Here is a 25,217-nt window from a genome sequence, read left to right as displayed (position 1 = left end):
CAGACCTCGAAATACATACCCTCGATGGACTCCCATATCGTTCTTCGTCTTGCTCCAGAATCTAGTTGGTCTTACCTAGCCAGTCTGTGCTGATGATGATCGGATTAGAGTACATGACGATTTTTGACTCTAGTTAAGGGGCTCATGCCTAGGTGTCGCCGAGATGCGCGGTATGTTTACCAAAATTCGAACGCAAATCCGAACGAGTAGTCCGAAGCACGTTTGTTTACTCCATGGATCCATCCATTGTCACTCCCCTAATTTCCACAAAACAGAGAAAATTGCCGAACAACATGCCCTGTCCGTGTCCCCCGGCCCTAAACTAAGGGCTGCGCGCGGAGGCAAAGAAAAGGAGGTTGATTTCCGAGACTTTAAGTTCCGTGCCTCCCTTCCAGAAGCGTTCGCCGGCACAGGAAGTGGCTTTGTAGATCAGGGTTAGGGTTGTAACGCAATTTCGGGTATGCACAAGTTATGCTATGTGACACACGTTATTGCATCTCCCGCGCCCTTCACTTACTCTGCATGGCTCTTTCAGGCCTGATCAAGGATGATAGGGAGACAGACTCCGATTGAATGTGGTAATACCCGACCCGTCACCCTCGTGTAGGCAAGATGAAGATTATCGAATTTCAAACTTTTGTTTATTTAAAATACTGTCAGGCTAGGTAAAGTGGAGACCACTGGTAGCGTTGCACAACACTCCAGAGAAATAATATGAATGCATGTAATATGTGTGTGTCTTGGACCATGGATGATGATGATGATGATGGGGGAGATACACATACGTACGCGTCCAGTTAGTCCTGTCCTAAAACACGTTTCCTACGCATCATGAGGCATCCCCAAGTCAGCTTTTAGATCTGTATTCGGGCAGGCAGACTTACAGCGATCGTAGATGTTGATAGGTCAGAGGGCGCAGAATATCACAGGTGAAAAAAGAGCTTCATGTTACACTGATACCGGTCAGTTTAAGCCCGTGCACATGATTTCATGCACCCGCGCCCGAGTCATGGATACCCCTGCAATTTTCGCTTTGGGAAAAGTGCTACCAAGCGAGCTCGGTGCATTTTGACAAACGGGAAGACTAAAAAGTGCATATCAAAACATTCGTAACCCATACTGGCGATCAGTGATGAGGCGTCTCCCCAAAACCCACATTCACAAGGCATCATGATAATCTCTAGAGAGTTCTCTAGAGCTTATTGAGCATTTCAGTGTGAAAAAATAAACTGTGAAAGTTATTATCAGGTGTTGGATGATTTTGAACGTGCCACCATCGGTCGATATTATCTCTCCACATAATTAGGATCCTCCGGTTCCACCACCTTCTCCACTCTAAAGTAACCAAGTAGTTGGATGCTGGTGCATAGGTGGAGGAGGAGGAGGGGGAGGAGAATTTCGGAGTGGTCAATAGCTTGATACCCACATCATAATAAATGCCGCCAGCCGATAAGGTCGGGTCATTCGTGAACCTTGGCTGTGAAGAGTGTGTGGATGATCTAGATGGTTGGTCGAAGGTGGTGCATTACGTTCCTTTGTTTTTCGGAGTGCCTACCTGCTCTTCGTTGTTTCTTGACCCTGCTGCCAATTTTGATTCCCAAGCACCCCTCTGTGCTCAGGCCGTGCGACGGTTTTGAACGACTCGCTCTACTGCTGCCTCGTCACCATTGGCCCCCCTTTCTTTGCATCCTACCCTTTATATACTCCGACTATCAAGCCTCTTGTTTTCCTTCTTCACTTCGTCTTCCACCATCGTCGTCCACTTCACTTCATCTTCTTCGCTCCTTCGACCTACTGCACTAGGCATTCATCCCCTCCTTTAATAACTTTAAACCCTCCTCAATCATCAAATATGTCTGCCCCTGCTACTGAAACCGTCGTTGCCGAGTCAACCGCTGCTCCTGTTGCTACCGTATGTTTCCTCCCTTATCTCAAACAGTACATAATTGTTTTGATATATCAGTTGTATTGGTAATTCTAACTCTTTTACTAGACTGAGAGCAACGAGGTCAAGCCCAAAGCGTCAGCTGAGAAGGTCAGCATCATCGAGAAGTTGTAAGTCTATTATTCCATTATCCCAAGGAATGAAGAGAAAAATGTGTTGGTCCGAGCATCAGCTAACGTGTCTCAACAAATAGTAAGAAGGCGATCATGAAGAAGCTCGGCTTAAAGTCCAAGAATGCCGCCGCTGCTCCACCTCCCGCGGACACCCCTGCGGAGTAGAAACTCGGCATGTGGCTATTCTTCGCAACTGTGTTCCCGTCGTCCGTAGCAACTGTTGATAATTCGTGGAGGATGGGAAGGAGCTTTTTCTTTTTCTTTTCAATTGTGCTTTAGTATGGGATAGGAAAGGGATCTCTTAATTTTTTTTTCCGGTGTTTTATGAGGTCGCGGAAATCTATTTAATCTTTTTTTTGCGATTAGTTCTTGTGTGTGTTGGAGATAGATGGTCGATGGTGTTTTTTTTTAGCTTCCTGTATGCGTTTTTATGCAAGCTTAGGAAGAATGAGTGTGGGTAGGGGCTACCAAATATTATCTTGTCTGGTTGCCATAAACTTTTGCGTTTCTCCAATCTGATTGTCGTGACCAGACCCTCAAAACCGTATAAAGGTGCTAGTAAACAGCGTTCCAGGGCCGTCTTTTTAAAACTTCTGGCTCATGTGTGCAGTGATGTAATCGTGTAGTGATTTAATCTTGAAAACAAACGTTTTCCCGTGTCGCGTGGGAGCACTACATGAACTTATTTCCCGCCTTCCCCTTTTGCCTTGTTCTTATCCGTCTCTCACGGATGAATACATACATCTCTCTGCACCTATTCTGTTTCCCGTGCATAGAGACCTTTTCCTGCCTAAACGCTATGCAATGGAGGTGGCTATTGAGGCTTAAAGAATGACAGCTGCATTCTTTTTTTGTCTGGTAGACAAATATGGCCCGGTTCTCTACCTCATCTTGGTGGTATGCACTCCCATTGGCAAGCATGGTACCTGCCACGCTCTCTTTCCTTTGCTATTGGGAGAGAAGATTACAGGAAACAAGGCAGCTTAATATTGTTGTGCTTCCGGCGGTTGCTTCAATACTCCTCGAAACCCTTTCCATGGCGATTCGGGTTCAAACTCATCCTATGCGTTAATGTGTGTACGCCACCAATAGCTAGATTTGATAAACGGTTTTGCGCTCTGAGACAAGCTGAATATGTTGTATTAACGGATATTATGTGACCGCCTGTCCGAATACCTGAGACAGAGGTTATATTGTGACAGATATCAAACGTATGTGATTACTTATGCCCTCTTCTAGATTATTTACCTGGATTGATTGCGCTAATCAGTGAGAAGCCTAGAACAGTCGAACCCGGAAATTGTTATCTTCAGTAAGGGTCTAAGACTTGCACTAGAAATTCAATGGCCTTTACGGGGATAGATCAAGATAAACTTTCCAAGACATACATGTATGTATGAGGCTTTGACAACCAACGAAAATGGTATGGTAGTGAAGACATGGCGTACCCTGTTACCAGATTTCCGCGAGGAATATCCTGGAACCTTCAACTGGTTACCCCGCATTCCGAAGGCTGTGTTCTGTGGAATTCCCACCCGTCATGATCGTTTCTGGTACCTTGGCTAGGGATGGTCTGATTTCTATATCCTTCACTCATGTAGGAACAAGGTAGATAAGTAATCAGTGCATCAAGTGCTCGTATCAGTTGTAAGGAAAGTTCAATCAACCGATTCCAATCTAATGGATCTATGAGTGCCGTGTTTTCCGAAGGACAAGCTTCTCATTCATGTGTTCATTACTGCATATCCTCAAGGTTAATTACTTTCTTTGACCAAAATTCTTCTTACACTTGCTCTGAAGCTTCGGATGTAGGTAACATCCGAGACATCCTTCGTTGAACTAATGTTGGGGTTATTGGTTTGAACCGGGGGGGACGGGGCGAGTTATTCCGAGTGATGATACATGAATGAGTCCGTGCTCTACCACCAATCTACATGTGGGTACATCTATGTACCTGTAAGGTCCAACAAATGTGTATCTATTGGCACATGTACCGCGTGTACGTAGGCGTTTATTAAGTTACAAATTATTAAGCTATACGCACTTCCATGGCCGTATGGCGGAACCTATACAACATCCTTCTCATAATACTGGTCAATATATAGCTCGGGCCGTCGACCGCTCTTGGCCCTGAATATCCCCGCAGCTCACTGGAAAAATACAAGAACTTATTATCACGGCACCTTCTTTTCCTAGTATGCAATAATGTCCTTGGCTCTGGGTTGTACGGCCCTGTTGCCCGAAAATTCTCTAGCTACATAATTCGTGCCAATTAGCTAAGCTAGAGATCGCCAGGAATACGATAGCGAGTACTTGAATCATATTTCGATATTTTTCTCCTTTGATTATTTCACTTTGTAGGTTTGCCAGACTAGAAAGTCAGACAGTCACTCTTTCCTGATCATAGTCGTCGATCGGTTTTCAGGGTCTAAGGGCTTAATTAGGCCCTGTCGATCTTCTGGGGGCCGGCGGTGAGTCCTTATTGTGCTGTTTGGTACTATTTCCCCGCCATAGTTTAAGGTGGTTAAGCATTTTTCCAGCATGGATTAAACCATAGATCAACGGCCAAACAGGCCATAAGAGAACATTTCTTAAGAGAACGCACTGGAAGGAAATGGTGCGTACATAACGTCAGACATGTGTCATGGAGTAGACGGTGACCTAGTCAACATCGTGCATGTGATTTGGCTATTGTGATGGGCATCGCTCATGAAGATAATTCGTTTTGTAATTATATATAATTTTAATAGTTTTGGTTGATTTCTCTTTGTAATTTGTACCTTAGTAGAGACTGAACAAGTGCGATATGAGCTGAGACAAATTACCCAGAGAACGGTACGTACGGAGTTATTGACTACGCCTCAACTTTGCATAGCAAGAACAGTAGAGTACATACGTACCCTGCAGGGAAAAAAGATATTGCGTGCTAACTGAATTAAGACAAGTAGGTAAGCCACTCAATGTGATTCCTTACCTAATTGGTGCAAACACTGTTAGGATCACAACTTATCACTACGTGACTAGCTAGTGTTTCGACGATGCCAATGCAAATCCGAAGATCGAAAGTTCGAGCCTCCTTTACTCGGAGTCCTTGTAGATGATATTCTACAATCACAAGACTGCATCAGGTGGCAGCAAGCTGAGTTTCGCCTCTTCGGGTGGTGGTGTTTATCTAGAGTGGGGTATATTGACCCAGCTAGTATAGGATGGACATGTTGTTAGAGTAGGGTACCTACAGTATTCTACCCCTTCATTCTGCCATGCGGCTACTCTAGTACTGACGCTTGGATTTCTGCAGATGGTGCTCTACCCTACTAAGCGAGCGAACAAACGGGTGGAACCGATTTGCGGGGGAAGTAGAGTAGAGAAGGGGAGAGACAAGTATGAAATCGACAACTGACCAGCGTGATTTTTAATCTATATTAATATAGCCGCAATCCTTGCTTCCTTCCTACCCAAACGGCCGGCCTCCCCAAGCTAAAGGGGAGGGTGGAATATCTGCCTAATATCATCCCATAGACCAACCGAGAACGTCCCGGGGTTCTTTGACAAGCGAGGAAAGGAGAAAAACGGGTTCACACGCGGCGGTTTCTATGAGGCGAGGAGAAAAGGTTTTGTTTGGTAAATTTGACTTCATTAATCGCCAATACTAATTACTTTATATTTGAACAGATTACGCCCTCGAAACGAATAAGATGACTCCAAATCAAACTGCGCCGCTGCCCGAACCAAAAAAGAATCGCCCAATAAACAAAACGACCAATCAAAGCTGGTAGTGTTATAAACCAGCGTTGTAAATTTGACCATATAACACTCGCTCACTACACTCAATCAATGGGACCATATTTGAGCCATCGGACACTATCAAAGTTTTGTTAGTTGGTGGAAAATCTAGGATGGTCTGATATTCGGATTCTTACAATTTCTTCATAGGTGTCCGTTTAACCTCCTCGGGTTCTGGCACTGGATGGTGCGTGAACTAAAGCTCAGTTAGCTATTATATTGACGCTAATGGAATCAATTCCAACACATGGAAACATACGTGAAGGCCAGGGGGTGTTGAGCCAGGAGGAGGTGATGCGCCAGAAGGTGCTGAAGCATTGGACCCTACGCTCCCAACTTGACTGATCGGCGGATCATTGTTCTTCCGTGCTTCTGACCTGTACTCTCGATCGGACATCGTGTAATAACAATTATTATTATAGGAGTAGGTGGGTACACGGCGAGTGATTCTGAGCGCGGCGTTGGAGAGAGGCGGGGGGGAGAGAGAGAGAGAAGTAATCAGCTTCAGCCAAGTATATAGTGGAGTACAGGTAAATTAGAGAAGAGGATGGGGATTATATTATATAGCTGAAGGTGATGGTTGATGGTGCTGAGTTGGGTTATATAGCCCACCATATACAGGCGGCGAACACGGCATATCTCAGTAGCTTCATATTCTGCATGTCTCAAAAGAACCCGACAACCAACAAAATCGCGTGTGTGGAGAAATGGCGGGGTAGGACGAGCGAGCGAGGACCCAGGATTGTCTTTTCTTCTGGGGTAGACAAAAGGGGAAGTCAATCTACTACCTTGGATGCGGCACCAGGTAGTAGGATAGTATGCGCCATAGGTGCAATAGCACCGCTCGATGTCAGGTATGCATGTGGACCCACTCATACACTAGGAAGGTTTTTTAGAAGCTGGTTACCTACCCTACATCTTCTCGGTGCCATCCGTACAGTGCAGCAAGGTACAGGCTGACAGGGCCCTTGTTAGTCCTCGCCATCGGAACCTCTGAGATTCAGAGTGTTTTTTACTTGTGCAAATTCTCAAACCCCCATCCCAAAAAATTGTTGCCATCCCGTGTAATGCTATGAGGTCCTCCTGGAAAAGTGTTATATCAGTTGAGCAGCTAGAATAACACACAATCCCTGTAACTAGAAGATCCATGTGCGAGCTATGTACACTGACTATCATTTCATCCATAGTGCAGTCTTCCACGTGCAATAAATCATAAAGTAGTTCAAACCTGGAACACCCCCCTCTCAGTGCCGAGGAATAACACTGCAGATAAGTACATTGCTCATGTACTTATGTACATATATGTACTTTAGAGTACTTTATCTATCTACATGTAGAAGTACATGTAAGTACTCACATGTAGGTACTCTATCTTCATAACACGGCTCGGAGTTTGTTGGTGGAGGAGGTCGAGATCGAAAGCGATGAGGCACCGCACGATCAATATTAGTTAGGAGCCACACATCTTCCGAAAACGAAGGGTTAGAGTAGGTACTGACGCCTTCATTGCGCCGAGAGGTTTCACGCATAGGGAGCCTGGAACTTTGACATTGAGAGGTTGGTGCATGTAGGACATCTGGGGTTCAATTTGCTAGCTCATAACAGATAAAGCGATAGATACTAGCCCGCCCACAAAATCTTTGATCGAGGTCGCTTAGGCCAAACGTTGAATGAGGTGTAACACTGTCTCTCGTTTAGAGTTACATGTAGCTACAAGCATTTATGTACTCCACACTGCGTATTACTAGCACACGCGGGTGGAGGAAAGGCGATGCTCAAGAATCGAATCCATCGAGCTCAGTGGGGATTGACAGATTCCCCAGATACGGAGAGAACGGAACTCCGCTACTTCATTCATGCACAGCGAAAATCGGTACTAATTTCACCCAGTACGGATCTGTTTCCGTGGCAGCCTACAATACCGCTATTTGAATATAAAAGCTCCGAGTACGCGTCCCTGATCCATATGGCTGATCCGAAACAGTTCAATGATGCAAATGCAGACCACCAGCAACGGTAACCTCGATCGGCACAGGCAGACCCCAGGTTTAGTATTCGAATAGCCGATGTGATACATATCATAGTTGAACGGGGGCGGGGGTATTTGAATAGTAATCTAATGATGCAGCCGTTTGAGCTATGAAAAGCTATCGATTCTCGACATGTACATATCTACTTTGGTATATGCAGTTCTCCCTTCTTGCCGTGGCTTCATCAATAAAAGGTCATAGCTATGTACGTAGTACAGATTATCAGCTGCTAGTAATCAAAAATGGAGGTCACGGGGATTATGGTGATTATACATATCTTTTGGTTTTTTGCGTGTGGACGTGAGTACTTACCGCAGGCTCTCGATCCCGCCCCTCTCATCTCTATTATGCAAGGAGAGATATTAGTCGGTGTTGGAATCCCTCAAGTCTAGTTCTCGGGTGAGAACGATATGTAACACTGCCGGGGCCGGAGTAATCACTCTTTCTTAGAGTATAGGAGTCCAGATAGCTCTAAGTACATGTACGTACATGTATGAAAGAGATTGGCACCCCTACATACATAAATGCAGTGCCCTTTTTCTAAACAAAGCAACTATGATGTCTGTAGTCTTGTACTCGGGTCATATCTGGTAAGTACATGTAGATATCGAAGCTGTGGTGTTATAATTATATTACCAGAGGTATGTATCAAGAATTAGCAAAAAATACAATATCGCAGCTAAAACGAACCTCTCGAGAGGGGTGACACAGCCGGGCGGAGGGCTGCTCAGAGATAGATTATATCTCTGCGTTGCTCAGGTAACAGAGACTCTCGATGATAACCAGCTCTGTTTAGATCGTCCTACTATCACAAGTGTAGTCATTTTTAAAAGCATTAGTAATTTCAGTGACACCTAATACCTAGGCCTCTTCTCCAGAAGGTATACAAACGTATTCCAAAACCACAAGGAATATCTTTGAATAAAAAAAAATAGCAGTCGTTCTATATAATCTATATTCGCTTTTTCTAGGCCAGGTATGGTGGTGATACAGGGGTGTCGCTGTAACTGTGCGGGTTGTAGTCGGGGAAATAGTTTTTAAAATCCCCCAAATCATGATCCTACACTATAGCTAGCAGTACTCACAACTACTAGTATAAACAGGAAAAAGAACTCTAGATCACATTTAGTCCATACCAAACTTTGTTTAATCCCAACAAACCAGCTCGGGCCATAATCCAAACGAACCCTTAACTACGAGATATCAATGGGTGTTTATAATGAATCACCAACAGTTTTGCGCCTGTAGAAAATCTCACATGGAAAGTAAGCTCCTTGCCCTGTCTCAGGACTAACTAGCAGGGTTTCGATCCTGGTATGTAAAGGTTTTAGGGGTATCCCTATAAACTGGCCATCCGCTCTTTAACTTGTAGATAAGAAAAGATGGCGAGTTGAAGATATGATCCCCTGCCGGAAGGTCTCCGAGGGTTATCGCGCCATTCCTGTTGCTCTGCAGTCCTCCACGGCTGAGTGATCAAAGTTTTCTGATAGAGAACTACCCCCCCCCCCCCCCCCCCCAAAACCCTGATTTGGGATACACATACATATATACATACATACATACATACATGTGCCAATAGTGGATGTGGGTCGGCGAAATATCCCGGGGATATAGTAAACACGCGAGATAGAAACCGTTTCCAAAAAAAGGACGTTTGGGTTGTCCCCAAGGTACTTTTTAGAGATATCGTACTGTATGCCCAATAGGCTGATATCATGATATGACGATTGGCCGGAAAGATGAACATGTCACCTTTATATTTGTGACTAATATTTGGATTTCACTGAGATTACGATGTGTGGATCTTAGTGGATAAATAGGGCTGCATCTTTTTCTGATAATTGCAAATATGCAGTGTATCCAAGACTTCGCTAATTTTTATGGCCTCTCGTGTCAGTTCTATTCCTAACAAACGTCTAGTCACGGGAGTTGCATGTACGTACCTAAATAGGTTGTGTACATAAGAGTATGTAGAAACTAAAATCAGTTAGCTAAATCTTGGAAATTTGACAGTTCGCTACAAGCATTGCCGGTCCTTCCAGCTACATACAGCCGATCCATCACGAAGATCTTGAAAGGCCAGGGGTTGATACCTTAACGAGACTAGTTTTGTAGACGGTTCTTTGTGACAACTGCAACAAACGTTAAACAGAAGCGATCACTTCTGCCTTTTCTTTCTAGTAAAAAATAGCGGGTACGATCAGTAGGACGAGTAAGCCAGCTGTAGTTGCGCCGGCTCAGCCGATGTATTGTGCATTCTTCATTCAGTAAGCGCTTTCATATATAGGCGCTCCTCTCCTTGCATAGGTTGCTGGCAAGGATATTCTAGGCAATGCCTGGACATATGCACCTCTCCTCCCTCTCCTTAGTGTGTGTCATGGGTGATCACTCGGTCAAATATTCGTCTAGGTACGTGCATAGCAGCCAGTCAACTGCGCCTTCAACGGATCTATGCCCCGGTTTAGGAACATTTTTGTGAGTAATTTTTCCAAAAAAAAAGAAACTAACTGTATCAATAAGTATCAGCTACAGTTTTCTCCCAAACACACTATATTCGAGCTCAATACCGTACCGACAGCCCTGTTGGGGTTCCACAAGCATTGTAGTCGAGAAATTTCCGTAGAATGCTAATGACTAGCATGTATGTACCTCGATCCTCCTATCGCACACAAAACATGAAACAAAAGACCCGTCAAGCCTACACCTCCATGGGATACCCCGCCGAGATCGCTGGCACGGGGATTGTTCTTGTTGGGTTGGGAGGCCAGGAAACTTATTGCCGTATTGTCCAGGAGGGTGGCACTCTCCACTTGGTGATATCTCCAGTCAGGATATCACAATGTGTGACCGAGTACTGGACGCGATCAGCACCATAGATATGACATGTCCAATTGCTAGCCCAATATTCGGCAAAGTCTCAACTATCACTTTTGAATTTCAGCGGTGTGCGTGACAGATTTGTAAGGTGGTACTCCTTCTGTTTTATTTTCGGAACTTGCCGGACGTTTTTTGTAGTTGGGGTGAAGGATGCATCATGGGGAATGTAGTAAAGACTGGGGAGGCAGAAAATCAAGAAAGCTTCAACAAGTAACTGGTCCGATGAAGATAATTTAGGTGTTTGATCGTAATTAATGATAGATTCGAAATGACTTGCGGGGTGAGAATGGATGGCTTTACGGATTATAAATGCAATATTGGCAAGAACCATGAGTTCCCAACTGTAATCTTAGAGTACATGTAGCTACAATACGGGAAACCCGGGTGTGATTAGAGCCGTACAAGTTTTGCAGGTTTAAAAGTGACGTAGTAAAACCATAGTAACAAAGACACCGACTTTTCAAAGAAATATTTTTCTATAGAAGCACTTTTTTTAACATATAGTAGAGAACTGGTGTTCTTCAAAAAGGGTCATTTTGGTCACAAGCTGCTTTTTAGAAAAAAGCGGGGTTTAAAAAAAGCCATACCAGCACGCCTTTAATATACCATTAAAATACCAAAATATTCAAAAGCATAGTAGGTGTCTGGAAACTAGCAGGTCTCCGATATATAATTGAAAACTAATACAAGTAGTAGGTGTTCTGAAGATTCCTCTTGTACATGTGTATGTTGAGATTGAAATCAACTTCAAGATAGAATTACAATTTGGCAATTACATCGAGGGGTTGCGGGATGAGTCCACATGTATGTACAGTATCTGGTAAAATTATTGCGAAAGTGGGTTCTCCGTGACCCGATAGTCCTATTGGCCCTTAAAAGGTTTTTTGCTGCGAGCACAGACTAACAAATCTACTCTTTTAGCTCTGACTTTTGCAATAATTCTACCGGATACTGTATATACATGTAGGAGAGTTGTGAGTATAGCATGTATCATGTAGGTCTAGCCTAGTGCCATACCCTGATACTTGCGCAGTCACAGAACTCAATTGTGTGACCAGCTAGGCTGAGCTAGCTAGCAGTATTGGTACGGCTTTTTTGAGCATACTGTTCTTTTGGGATAGCGTATTTGCATGAAATAACCTTTGTTTGCAATTATAGTATTCATATGAATACCAAATTAACCCGAGCCGAATGAGCAAGCTTAATGCTCATAAAAGCCACATCACTACAAGACTACTACTACTCTAATCACACCCCATTTTCCGCCATTGTAGGTATGCAGGTATACAAATACACCTCGATGCCACGCATGAAGCTGCTTCCTTAGATCGGATCAACTTCACTATCACACTCTGTCAAACTTCACCTTCTCTGTTGAACGCTCTTTAAAATCTCCGCTCATTCCCCCCAACCATAAACGAAAATGTTTCAAATCTAGATTCAATACATGTAATCTGTACTCATCAACCCTAATATAGGCCCGAGTATTGATTAATTACCGTAACCTTTACACGTACATTGCAAGTCGGCTACAGGGAACAACCATCAAGATGGATTAGGAGTACAACCTGACCATGAGCGCTCTATCGCCCATCATATAAACAGATAAATACCCTCCATTATAGCTCCCTAACAAAAACTAGGCTTTAATCAAAATTTCGCAAGATACTACAGCAAGTCCCCAAAGATAAGCAAACCAGTTTTGTTTTTCCCAAGGTATTGTCCAGCAGCCTTGGTTATCTGGTTAAATGGGCCAATCTACTACCTACGACGTAACGGCTAAATTTTAAGCAAACAGAACATCTGGGCATATGAAGCTCACAAAATTGCGGATACGCGTTTCCTTTATTATGGAGTTGGCGTTGAACAAACAAACTCAATTGACTGGAATGATCAAACTCCCGAGCACGTCATCAGCAAGTAATAGCAGGATACTGAACTACACTTTCAGAGCCTAGAATATAGTATAAATGCTATAGTACGGCCTGGTAATTATATACTCAATGAAAGACATTGGATGATGACCGAGTGATCGAGTGATCGATGGTGATCGTGAAGTTTCAATGGCTTGTTATTATTGATTAATAAAGGCTAGATCCAGTAGAGCTTATATCATTAAAAAATAGACGACCTAAACATATCGATAGACTCCCCTTGCCGTTTAAGTTTAGACGGTGAAACAAGCTTATCCCTACAACGTGTATAATTACTTACATATGTATTATGGGTTGTCAAAAATAATGGGACGCAACAGGCTTCATTGCAACGTAATAATCTCTCAACCACGACCGACCACAAAGAGACCACAAACAGGATAAGTGATAATAAGAACTACTGGAGTCCCAAAATGTATTTTCGTTAGTATTGTCGTTCGTTGGTGGCGGGGTTGGGTTGTCGTTGCTGTATTCGTTGCCCCGTTGCGTCCCATCATTTTTGACAACCCGTAATACTTCCCGTCTAATATTTCCATTAATTCTGGGAGGATCCAACTTTGGGTCATCAAGAGCTTTAGAAACAAAGAAAACCCACCGAAACAACTATTGTAAATGCTTAAACATTTATGATGAATTGTGTAGTTCTATGTCTGTGAAAGTTCACGGCTAGCGTTCAAGCCCTGGAGATGCCTTGGGAAACCAAAAGGCGTAACCACAGGTTCCAAGCCGAAGTTTAAGTTATAAAGCGGGTTAGGTTGGGAACTTTCGCTTTTGGATGCGAGCACTAGTAACTACATATTTCTTGTCCCCTCTAGGCTCCTCCGTGTGGGTAGTGTAAAATGCGTTAGAAAGGGGTATCTATACCTTTACTATATATTTTTAATCCGTATTAATACATGGATATTCTCTCATATTACAACGAACAGTTCTACAGAGTTTCTATACGTAAATTCGTAAATTCTCACTTCAATATTTCCCCGAGTGATATATCATGATTTGAATTCCCTTTAATCCTTCTGCTCATGGATCATACAAGTCAACAACTTAAGGCGTGAAAAGACAACTTCATTCTATTTCGCACAAAACAGGTAGGGTAAATACGCAGGACCATAAAATAAAATCAAGAACTGGGGGGAATATTCAACAATTGTACAATACACTCGATACACACTCAACACTCCAAACCCTCTTAAGACAACATTATAAACGTATATGTGAAGATAGGTAGAGAAATAAAAGAATCTCACGGGCTCAATATTTAGTATGTGTTGATCTCATGGAGACTAGGAAGGGGGGGGGGATAGATTTATACGAACCAGACGAAAAAACCAAAGGGGGAAAACGTGACAATATTTGACACGTGAATAAGCGCATAATTGAATCAAAGGGAGAGATGAGACGCGGAGAGATAGGTGGGTGGGAGATAACAAACAAAAATAGGAATAGAAAAAGGTAATTTCCAATAAAAAAGATCTTTCGAAAAGAAATCGAAACAAAAAAAGATCTCCGCTCAACACCAACAAACAAAAACTAAGGTATTTCCCAATAACAATAACTAACATATAGTTAGCCCAATCAAAAAAGCTATAAGATCCCTCCCCATTCTCCTTCCAGCGGCTAATCACAATCATTATCCAGCCAGTGAATGTAAACTAAACAGTAAATCATCACAATCACAAAAGGAAAAAAAAGAAATTACATCATTACTTATATAACGCCTCCGCTAGCTCCCTGACCCTGGCTCCTAATCGGACTCCTGCTGTCCCCTGACCTACTATCACTCCTCATCGCCGCCTCGGTCTCCTCCTGATGCAACTTCTGTCGCCACTGTGCGAGACTGCTGCTCAACTCACCACCCTCTGTGCTTGTTGGCGTCTTCTCGAAATCAAAGGTACTACTAAGTCTATAATTTTTGTTGGTGTTTTCCCAGTGTGTCCTCAATGCATCAAGCTCGGTAGCCAGACTGTCCAACGCAACGCTATTACGCCCGTCTGGAGCGCCGCCATAGAAGCTGCTGTGGGTAGATTGGGGTTCACCGCCACCGAGACCATTCGGACCGGTAAGTGTGCTGCGACGGTACGCATCGACTGAATCTTCGACACGGTCGAGAAGGAACGACACGCGCTCCTCTGCGTCTTGCGCTCTGCGCTCTAGGAGAGAATTCTCGTTCTCAAGTCTATCGAGCTGAATTCTGGTCTCAGATAGCTGTTGCGAGAGGTCCATAAGCTGTACTTTCATCTGGTTATTCATGAGATTGGTCTCATTCATAGAGTCCAGTTGTGCCTTGGTCTCGCGGATTTGCTTATCGAGTGCGGTTGCTGACTCTCGGACTTTGCCACGAAGATCGTCAATCTCCTTATTGAGAAGTTCCCTTTCGTGCTCCCACTCAGTGTTAATTTCCCTAGATCCATGCCGGGAGTGATCGGGGCCCTTCCGCTGGAACTCTTCGAGCTCGAGTTGAAGACGTGCATTTTGAGCTTTGTTCTTGGCTAGCTCATCCTTCATGCGTTTGAGTAACTTTTCGGTACCCTTGACATAGTGGACAGCCGACTGGTAGTCATTCTCGAGCTGCTCGAGCTTCTCGCGGAAGTGTTTCTCGACTTCCTGGGCCTGCATTTCCGCCGTTGATTTTGTCTCACGGTGCGCACGGAGGCTTTCTTCAAGTCTGAGTTCCAATTCTCGCAGGCGGTTCTGTTCAGGTGTAGCGGAGCCTGATTGGGGGCTGGGGCTGAGGATGGCAGATCGTCGCTTCTCGAAGCCAACTTGAGTAGAGCGTTCCGCAAGAATGTCCTTAAGCGCAGCATGCTTGGCTGAAATCGAATCGACTTCAAGCTGCCTTTCAACCAATCTCGCCTGGATTTCTGCATTCTCCTGTTTAAGTTTCCTAACTTCGTCAAGGGATTCTGCCATTCGCCTTCTAAGGGCGATGGCATCCTTGCTAGCCTGGCCCTGTTGAAATTCCAGACCAGCAACCCTCTGCATAGCTTGGGCAAGCTTTTCACCGGTGTCGTCGGCTTGATCTTTACTTTTCTTGAGAAGAGATTTCGCAGATTCAACCTGTTCTTGTAAAGCCTTTACTCTTTCATCTGTGAGTGCAGTATTGGTCATGATTTCCCTATCCGCAACTTTCCGTAATCCTGCTGCCAAAGCTGCGTTAGCTGCCCGAGCCTCCTCCGCGTATTTCTCCATCAGCTCCTCCACATCTCTTAGTCTAGTATTGGCATTTTCTAGATCTGCTGCCTTCTCCTCATATTCACTCTTGACCTGCGCCAGCTTTCTCTCAAGCCCTTCCTTAACAAGTCTTTCCTCCTCCAACTGCCTTGATAACGTCGCGGTCCTACTTGCTGTCGCCTCCATTGCGTTCCGCATCTCGTCCATGGAGTTGTGATAGTTATTGTTGTCCTCCAAAGCTTCTTGGAGCTTCATTGAGAGTTCATCTTGGTCAATCCTTAACAATTTGGCATCGGCGGTCGCATCAGCTCCTGCAGCAGCCTCGTCTCGGAATGCTCGTTCGGCATCTAATAATTCAGCCCGAAGACTCTCCATCTCTGAAGCAGCGCGATTGCGGAAATCATCCAACTCAGAAACACGACTTTGTGCAACCCCAGCGGTCTCATCAGCCAAATGGCGGGCTTTCCTTTCAGCTGAAATTTCAGCCTTTAAAACTTCGACCTTTGCACTCAACTCTGCTTGAGCTGCCAGTGATGCAGCTAACTTCCGGCTCATATCTGTCATTTTCTCCGCGTCCATATTGGCCATATCTGCAGATCGATCGCCTGGTGTAGGGGTTGAATTACCGCCCAATGCTGCCAATTTTGCCTTAGCATAAACTGCTTCCTGTACAGCAACATCGCGCTGCCGTTCTACCTCTTGTATCTTCCTTGCAGCCTGGGCAGCTTGCTCATCAACCGAGCCCTGAACCTTCTGAAGTTCACCCTTGAGTATTAACATAGCCTCAACGAACGGCCGTTCCTCTTCAAGCAGCGAATCGGCACCCCGCTCTTCTAAAATAGCATTGTTGCCTGTTTGAATTGTGTAACCCGCCCGCCTCGCCAAAGCTAGCTCTGAAGCATACCATTCGTTCATATGCTTCAATTTTTGGAACTCCCTCAACATGTCTCCTTCGCCTGAACTACTTCCCTTGCTCCCCCGGGACCTCTGCTCTTTTGGTTGCTCTTTCGGTTTTTCCTGGATAGGAGTCGCATCTTGAGGTCGCATTGTTGGCTCCGAACTAATGAGGCCGGCATTTGGTGTTTGGCCATTTGTGAGTCCCTTTGGTTGTACCATTGAATTGATTGGTTGGGTCGTTGCCGATGAAGTGGGTGAATGATTGCTGTCTGTAGTGGCATTTGAGTTAGGATTAGGACCCTGCTGTCTAGATCCAGAGCGCTCCCTGCCTGCAACAGCAATATCTTGACCAGAAGCTTTCCTTTGGGCGGTGGGATTCCTCGTCCCGTTAGCTGCCGTTGGTGAAGGTCGTTCCTGGACCGGTGAGGTAACATCCCTCGTCTTCGGCAATGTTCCACTTCCGGTTGGTGTTCTACTCCTCTGTCCAGGTAGAGCAGATCCGTTTGTTCGAGGCGGAGGCGCTTGTTGATTTGGTGGAGGGCCGGCCGGTGTTCCCTGAGCAACCCTAGGGAGTCGAGAAGTTACACTTCCCCCAGAGGTATTGTTACTAGTTAATGGGTTTGGGCCGTTTGGAGGGGTTGACTGAGTTGGGCCCGCCGTCACACTTTCCCTAGTCCCCGTTCCCCCAAGCTTTCTTGACGTTTGGGCCCCAGGGCTGTCAACTGATCCGTTCCTAGCACCAGCTCCTTGCAACCGCTTGTTTTCATTGCTTCCTGTAGGACTGGTAGATGATTGGTTCTGATGGTCATTGGGGTATCTGATCTTTGCGGTATCAAGAATATATATCAATTGCAACTCCTCTTGATTCCTAGTTGGCACACTAGGCTCTCCACCAAGAACAATAATTTTCTGTCCACAGGTAGTCATCGAGTGCCCCGATCGCCTTGAAGGCGATGGTCCCATATTTTGGAACGTGTACCACCTCCTAGAAGATATCCGGAACGCTGCCAAGTCGCCCAGGTCATCGCCCTCTGATGTCCGTCCTCCGAAAATATACATAACGTCACCAACTAGCGATGCAGCATGCCCCTCTCGCGGTGAGGGTATATACCCGATACAGTCTAGCTGTGTCCACTGGTTCGTTTGCGGATCATATGACCAGACATCGTTGAACCAGACTAGACCGTTCGTACCTCCAAATCTGCAATGTTCCTCTTATTAGTTCATTGAATATGCGCAGGATTATGATGATGGATTAGGCTCAGCATACAGGTAAAGTTTGTCCATCCAAGTGACTACGGTGTGATTGGTTCTGCTTGCAGGGACATCCTGATTTTTTTCATTTGCTGAAATTAACTCCTCCCATCTTGCATTGTTGCTTTGAAGGGTATTTAGATCAAATGCGACCAGGTCGTTGAAGAAGAAGCCATCTACTTGTCCTCCGAAGATGTACAATTTCGAACCCAGGATATTTATTGTATGGCCGTATCTTCCGGCAGGCCGAGGTCCATGAGTATTGGCACGGGACCATTGACGAGTAGCTGGCGAATTAGGGTCAATAATTAAAACATGTAAAGGTTGGGAGTGGGGTCTCACATGTATTTAAAAGGTATAGAGTCTCATCAAGAACATCCGCAGGGTCCAATTTTGTGTCACCACCAAAAACTTTCCCCACATTAGCGAGTTTCTCTTATTTGTAGGTGAGAATAAACGAACCGATGAACGCATTTCCCACTAGTAAACTCGCATGACCAACTCTTGGCCCAGGCCCTTCACTGGTGGTAACAACCGGGTAAGCCGCCAACTGACTTCCTCCCCCTTCAATCATCCATAAATCGCCCCGGACTGTCTGTGAGCGAATCAATCCTCCCATAATATAGACATCGCCGTCCTTCCCCGCAACCCCATTTGCGGCGTGACCGTACCGGGGGAAGGGCGAAGGGTGTGAAGATGAGAGTGTTAGTCGCCGTTGCGACCAAGGGTAGAGCGCTGAGTTGGCGGGATTGACTTGAGACGGTGGAGCCTGAGACTTCTAAAAATCAGTTTAGAGGGCAAGCTCCCGATAAAGTTATCGGGATACAGTGAAGAGAGCCCGGGATAGAATAAGCCATACCTGTACCGGCGCAGCCCCTTGTTGCTGCTGTGAGCTAGTCATACCAATGTCCTTTCCGGACATTTGTTGCAGCGGGCCCATTGATCGTGGTACCGAGTTCATAGGAGAAGAATTATTCGGGGGGCTTGCAGCCGCGGGCCGCTGATCCTGTTGAGATACTGGAGTCGCGCCTGAACCGTTGAGACTGTTTAGAGTGCCGACTGAGCTTGAAGGTGTCTGTCCTGACGTACCAGATCCTGTTGTTGCTGTAGGGCCTGGGGGTGTTCCTTCACGATGACCATGCGCCCCCTTCTTCTTTCCGAAAAGAAATGCCATGGTCTAGTAGTGCTAGGAGCGTGATTGGTGTTCCCGCGCTCCAGCTCTGTCCGGCGTTGCGGGAGAGAGCAGCGAGCGAGCGGTGATGATGCAGAATATTGAGGGTTTTCGTGTTGTAAATGAAGTAGCGCGTGTATGTGTATTATTTGGGGTGGTGAGAAGGTTTTAGAGTGAGTGAGCGATCCAGTCCCCTGTTCAATCCTTCTTGTTTTCTTTTTTCTCGTTGGCTCAGCTCGTGTTCGTTCGTTCAGGCTACTCAGTGGCCCGAATAAAATCAGATCTGGATTATGGGTCGATTATAGATCTTAGGGTGGTATCCCAGTGGTCAGTGGATGTGGAGGTGGGTGGTAGGTGGTGGTGTTCAGGGTGGTTGTGGTGGCGGGTGCAGTAATGGGGGTGCAGAAGCAGTGTTAGGTGCAGGAAGGTCTCTCCCGTAGAATCCAAAAGGGACAAATTCGTCTTCAGGCGTACATAGAATAAAATTCGAAGTTACAATTTCCTCTTCTCCCTTCCCTTCTTTTTCTTTTTCTGTTTTTCCTTTCAGTGAGGACTAGTTATTCTTTGAATGGGGGAAAAGGACACACGGACCGTATGGGACGTTCCGGTCGAGGACAAAAATTGAATGGGATATTACTACTTATGTAGGGGTATCTTTAATCGTCTGGGTCATGAAGGAAAGGAGGGTTGAGGGGAGATGGGACGGGTTTGAGAAACGAGACAACCACAGCAGTAGAAAAGAAGAAAAAAGAAAGAGAGGAAAGAGATGGCGATAGATATTGCGGCGTACAGGGAAAGAAACAATCCCAAAAAAGACACAGTAGCACAGGAAACACCCCAGTTTTTGTCTCGTGAGGAAAGAGGGTGCGTGAGATCTCGAGAAGGAACTAAAGAGCAGATCTTGTCGGCTTTGTTGTAGAGGGAGAATTGATATTAATTGTTTACCTTTTGTTTTGTCCCTTCTCTCAGAGCGATCCTTCAAGATATGATGGTGGACATTTTTGGTCTAATTCGCCGTTTTGATCCTTTCCCTTCTTGATACCCCCCAGTCCCTTTGTGCCTTCGTCGTTTCAGTTGGGACCTCACAGGTACCGGGGTATGTGTATCTACACTTTGATGTTCACAGAGAAAAGGGGTTGATGGGTTGGTTTCCCTCCTAATGCTCATCCGCCCCCTGCAAACACGCATCACCCTGTAATCGAACGAACAGGTGTTCACCGACTACATAGGCGAGCAAGAAACATTTAAAGCGACGTCACATTCGAATTCGTTCACTCTTCCAGAGTTCTTCGCTGCGCGTGAATGTTGGTGCAGGTATGTAGGCACCTGTACCTAGAGGTACCTTAGACATTGTGGTCACTGGCGCTGCCGCTGTGAGAAATACCTACATGGCCGAGCCTCCATCCGATGATCTCTGGGGAACCGCCGCCTATGTATGTGTCTAGTCTAGGTATCGGCAGTCACCTCGTATCTGCCACCTACATGTACGTACATGTAGGTACGACACTGGTACTCCCTAGGTACATGTATTTAAAGAAGACTACGGAGCCCAGGTACCTGGCGAGAGAAATATCACCATAAATACAGCGGCTGACATCAGCCATAAGTGTCAATGATATTCGTTCACCGGCCTCGACTGCATTAATTGTCGTTGATGGCAAAGGGATAAGCGGCACTCTCTCACTTGCAGAATAAAGCCTAAGGCTTTATTCTAGATCTAAATTCCTCACTACCTTGAAGTATTCTTGGGAAGAAAGCATTCCCTCCTAGACGATCTTTCCCAGTATGGGGTATTTTGAACTCGTATCACAACTAACGTACCCAGAGTACCTGTAGTTAGCCCTCGTACTTACATGTACATTTAATTGCCTTAGACCTAGATAAATATTCATTTATGAAAGAAGACCTCAGTACCTTTATTGAACGTCAAGATTCCAAGAATTTGCTTCCCAACACAAAACAGTCCGGGCACGAGACTAGATGCTCGAAGTGTTGAGTTACTGTATTCATAACCCTCGGCAGAGAAGAGAGCGTGACGACTGATTGCCGATAACCAGTACTATCGATCGATGTTGAGTAAACAATCTATCTGACATTTACGGCGAAGCACCGGTTCCCAAAATAGCCTGAAAGTAGGTAATCTAGAGAGTAGAGTGGATGAGATGGGGCTCAAGGAAGGACCGCGTGGAAGTAGAAGTTCGTTCGTCTCCCTTTTCATCGGTACGAACCGCCGTCATTTCCGTTGTTTATCTGTAACTGGGGTCCTAGGCGCATTGATCACTCAATGTCATTCGGTCCCACGAGGGAAGGAAGAAAGAGTGATTGATCATGGTGCCGTTTTTGTGCGATTGGTTAGTGATGAAGAGAGAAGCGCACTATGAGGATGGACTTGCTATCTACACGTAGCAGGATAATAATCTCAATGGCATGTGCATCGGTATTTAAAGCATTGAGCGAGCGGAAGAATTCGAAGCTTACAGCGATTCACAGGTATTTGGCGAATACACCCATTTGGAGAATTTGTATGTAGCAACCAGCCAGCAACCAGTAAAACTTCGAGTTTGACCAAGATATCTTGATTCTTATTGGCCTTAATCCCTGTTCGCCAAATGGGTGTATTCGCCAAATGACTGTGAATCGCTGTACTCATGATCCAAGGGAAGACTGGTCCATAGAGCTGGGGGAGGTAGTAAATACCGACCGCGAGATTAAATAATAAATAAATATTTACCGATGCCGATCTAGGCTTTCGGAATGGATATACCCCTACAAAAACAAATCCTCGCTCTCTAGATATCTAGTTGTAGTTGCGACATTTCTCTGCGGCTCTTACGAAGATTGGCTAGAGACGAAGGGATAAGCGCACGTTAGAGCTTAGCGCGAAAAATGAAAAAATTGCCCACCTCTTTTTCTGAGGGGAACAACCCCCACCAACATTACCTCAACCCCTCCAAGTATCATCACTACCATTACAACTACCACTACCCCCCCGCAATCTACCCATTATACGAGGCCCTCTCGTCGAAGATTAGCTGTAATCCTTTGAATTGCGTTTAGACACTCCAACTAGTTCGTTATTCGTCATGTCCGCACCAACTTCTCCTCCTCCGGAGAGCACCGAGGTCGACTCAAAGACCGTCATTGGTATCGCCTTCGGAAACACAACAAGTTCGATAGCATACACCACTCCAGTTCGTTAAGACTCTGACTTTGATATATGTATCGAGAATTTTAATTCTAATGAGTGCATGTGCATATAGGACGGAAAGGCTGAGGTTATTGCAAACGAAGAAGGAGGTATGTTCTTATTTTTATTGCTTCTGTATCAACGGATATGCATATAATGGGATAGATGAATTGGTGCTGATTAGAGGGGGAGTTTAGATAGGCAGATTCCATCAGTGTTGTCTTACGTCGGATCGGAAGAATATCACGGTACACAGGCAAAGTCACATTTGGTCAGGAACGCAAATAACACTGTCGCTTACTTCCGGGATTTTCTGGGAAAGAGGTAATATTATAGCCATCGATTTGAAGGTTTTAATCCGCCCTTGTAGCATCAAATCATACTGATGCTGTTTTCTCAAGCTTCGCCGATATCGACCCCACGAATAGCCACAACTCGGCACATCCTGCGGACATTGATGGAACCCCATCTTTCAATCTTCAACAGAGCGACGATGAGACTACCACAGCTGTCAGCGTTTCTGAGGTTGCTAGACGCCACCTCGTTCGCCTAAAGGACTCTGCATCGGACTTCCTTGGATCTAAGGTCACTGGCTGCGTTATCACTGTTCCCACTGATTTCTCCGAGGCCCAACGGGAAGCACTCATTGCTGCTGCTAAGGCTGCAGAGCTAGAGGTATTGCAAATCATCCACGAGCCAGTTGCTGCTTGCCTTGCATATGATGCTAGGAACAATGAAGTCCCAACCGACAAGACGATTTTGGTTGTAGACCTTGGTGGTACCCGATGTGATGCGGCAGTTGTTTCGTCCAGAGGTGGAATGTACACAATCATTGCCACTGCCCACGACTACGAGCTTGGCGGCCTCCAGCTGGACAACGTTCTCGTAGATCACTTCTCAAAGGAATTTTTGAAGAAGCATAAGATTGACCCCAGAGAGACTCCCCGCTCGCTAGCCAGGATGAAGCTCGAGGCTGAGGGAACAAAGAGGACTTTGTCGCTCGGTACATCTGCCACAATATCCATCGAGTCTTTGGCTGGTGGCTACGATTTCCACTCCACAGTTAACAGGCTGAGATACGAGCTGCTCTCAAAGAAGGTTTTCGATCAGATCGTCAAGCTTGCCGAAAACGTCGTCGCAAAGGCAGATCTTGATTTGTTAGACATCGATGAGGTAATCTCCGAAACCTTTTTTTTCCGAACATGTAAAAGTGCTAATATACAATAGGTTATCCTCTCCGGTGGTACCTCTCATACCCCTAAAATCGCATCTCGCCTCGCCCAAATCTTCCCTGAATCTACACCTATCAATGCCCCGGCGACCTCTGCCACAGCTCTCAACCCTTCTGAGCTTTCCGCACGTGGTGCCGCCATCCAGGCTTCCCTTGTTGCCGAATTCGACCATGAGGATATTGAGCAATCAACTCACCCCGCCGTCACCGTCGCTCCCCACCTTGCTAAGTCCATCGGCGTTTGCATTGATGGTGCTGAGCAGGCATTCCAAACTTTATTGGAGGCTCAGACCGCTGTTCCTGCACGCAGGACGGCCCAGTTCATCGCTCCCAATGGCGGTGACGTGGTCGTAAGGATTTGCGAGGGTGTTCGCGAAATTGTGGTCACCAAGCCAGAGAAGAAGCCAAGCAACGGTGTTAAGGATGAGGATGAAGAAGATGACAGCGAAGAGGAGGAGGAGGAGGAGGAGGAGGACATCAAGAACAGAGTTTTTAAAGTTGACCGTGTCATTGCTGAGGCTGGAATCAAGGATGTGAAGAAGGGCGCCAAGATCGAGGTTACAGTAAACGTAGCCGATGATCTAAGCCTTAATCTTGCGGCCAGGGTTGTAGGCGGACAACAGACTGTTAGGGGAAGCGTGGAGGGGCCGGCGAAGGCAGAGTAGAAAAAAGGAGGTTACGAAAAGATATGATAGATGAAGGGTGGGTGTTGGTAAAATCAAAAGCTTACATTTCCCAATACGTCTGTCAGCCATTACTTGAAATATATCTCTTTTGTTCGATCCAAGTATTTGCAGAAACAAACGAAATTTTCACTAAAGGTGCAGCTTTTGGTTCTTGCTAGATGTATTTTGTAAAATTACAGGGTAGTCTGTGCATACATACAACGCTAGATCAAAAACACTCTCTTCCAGACCCTAGTAAAAGGAAAAGGGAGAGCGTCTCTCCCACTCATTTTTACCTAGCCACAAATTTCTACCAAGCCTGGGAGGTGACTCCAACTAGCGCGTAAACCTCGGTCCCCCAGGGCACCATCTATGCATAATCGTGGAGCTACAATGGCAGATATGGTGGGGGCTTGTTTAATAAATATATGACTTACTTGCCATGCCTTTTTTGGGGGCGCGCTCGGTGAACTGGGGTAGCATCGTTTCTGTGCGTGTATTACACGGCTTTTGCACGTGGTGGGACTTGAAAAAACCTAACCGCGTAGGTGAGTTTTGTTCTAGAAGTTCTTCTCCAGATAAGGGTTAGCGGTGAGGTTCCCTGAGAGTTAAACGATACTTTTCAGAAATGGTCGTCTCAGAGAGGTGGCAACGAGTGATGGGATGAGATCGAGTGATGGGGAAGGGGCGAGTGATGTAATGTGATGCACCCCTTAAGTTGCCCTCTGTAATAGTTCTTGAGTAAGCACATGCAGGGAAGGGAATGGGTACAGTTCTAAAGGGCAGGGCAAGGCAAAAATATGAGCGTTTCTCCTATGTACTTATTCCTTTTAAGGACCTATGCAGTTCCATAGTCTTTCGAGCAAGCATCATGGGAGGTTACCCAGGCCAACGACTGATCAGTCACCATGAGATAAGTCTGGGCCCCCTCTAGCTACATAATAATAGATGTTGCTTAG

At 45.6% G+C, this 25,217-nt stretch overlaps 4 protein-coding genes across 4 annotated transcripts; 2 read left to right on the top strand and 2 right to left on the bottom strand.

Annotated features, from left to right (window-relative positions):
* Window positions 1–1,852: 1,852 nt before the first annotated feature.
* On the top strand, window positions 1,853–2,223 carry LAJ45_06672 (uncharacterized protein; the record flags this gene model as incomplete). Its single annotated transcript, XM_046116234.1, has 3 exons — window positions 1,853–1,912; window positions 1,994–2,055; window positions 2,139–2,223. 3 exons carry the CDS (start codon window positions 1,853–1,855, stop codon window positions 2,221–2,223), a joined length of 207 nt encoding a protein of 68 aa, XP_045970437.1.
* A 3,662-nt stretch (window positions 2,224–5,885) lies between these two features.
* On the bottom strand, window positions 5,886–6,238 carry LAJ45_06671 (uncharacterized protein; the record flags this gene model as incomplete). Its single annotated transcript, XM_046116233.1, has 3 exons — window positions 5,886–5,919; window positions 5,979–6,037; window positions 6,101–6,238. The coding sequence occupies 3 exons, from the start codon at window positions 6,236–6,238 to the stop codon at window positions 5,886–5,888; spliced, it is 231 nt and encodes a 76-aa protein (XP_045970436.1).
* An 8,151-nt stretch (window positions 6,239–14,389) lies between these two features.
* LAJ45_06670 (uncharacterized protein) lies at window positions 14,390–19,178 on the bottom strand (the record flags this gene model as incomplete). Its single annotated transcript, XM_046116232.1, has 7 exons — window positions 14,390–17,019; window positions 17,080–17,951; window positions 18,021–18,291; window positions 18,347–18,415; window positions 18,467–18,773; window positions 18,864–19,033; window positions 19,094–19,178. 7 exons carry the CDS (start codon window positions 19,176–19,178, stop codon window positions 14,390–14,392), a joined length of 4,404 nt encoding a protein of 1,467 aa, XP_045970435.1.
* A 3,080-nt stretch (window positions 19,179–22,258) lies between these two features.
* On the top strand, window positions 22,259–24,258 carry LAJ45_06669 (uncharacterized protein; the record flags this gene model as incomplete). The annotated part of the gene is made up of 5 exons (XM_046116231.1): window positions 22,259–22,366; window positions 22,436–22,472; window positions 22,560–22,686; window positions 22,764–23,535; window positions 23,590–24,258. The coding sequence occupies 5 exons, from the start codon at window positions 22,259–22,261 to the stop codon at window positions 24,256–24,258; spliced, it is 1,713 nt and encodes a 570-aa protein (XP_045970434.1).
* Window positions 24,259–25,217: the final 959 nt, after the last annotated feature.

Source organism: Morchella importuna (genome assembly GCF_003444635.1).
Source record: "Morchella importuna strain M04M26 chromosome Unknown Morimp01GS020, whole genome shotgun sequence".
NCBI classification, from domain to species: Eukaryota; Fungi; Ascomycota; class Pezizomycetes; order Pezizales; family Morchellaceae; genus Morchella; species Morchella importuna.
Note: the sequence above shows the minus strand (reverse complement) of the source record. Positions and strands in the feature narration are given on the sequence as shown.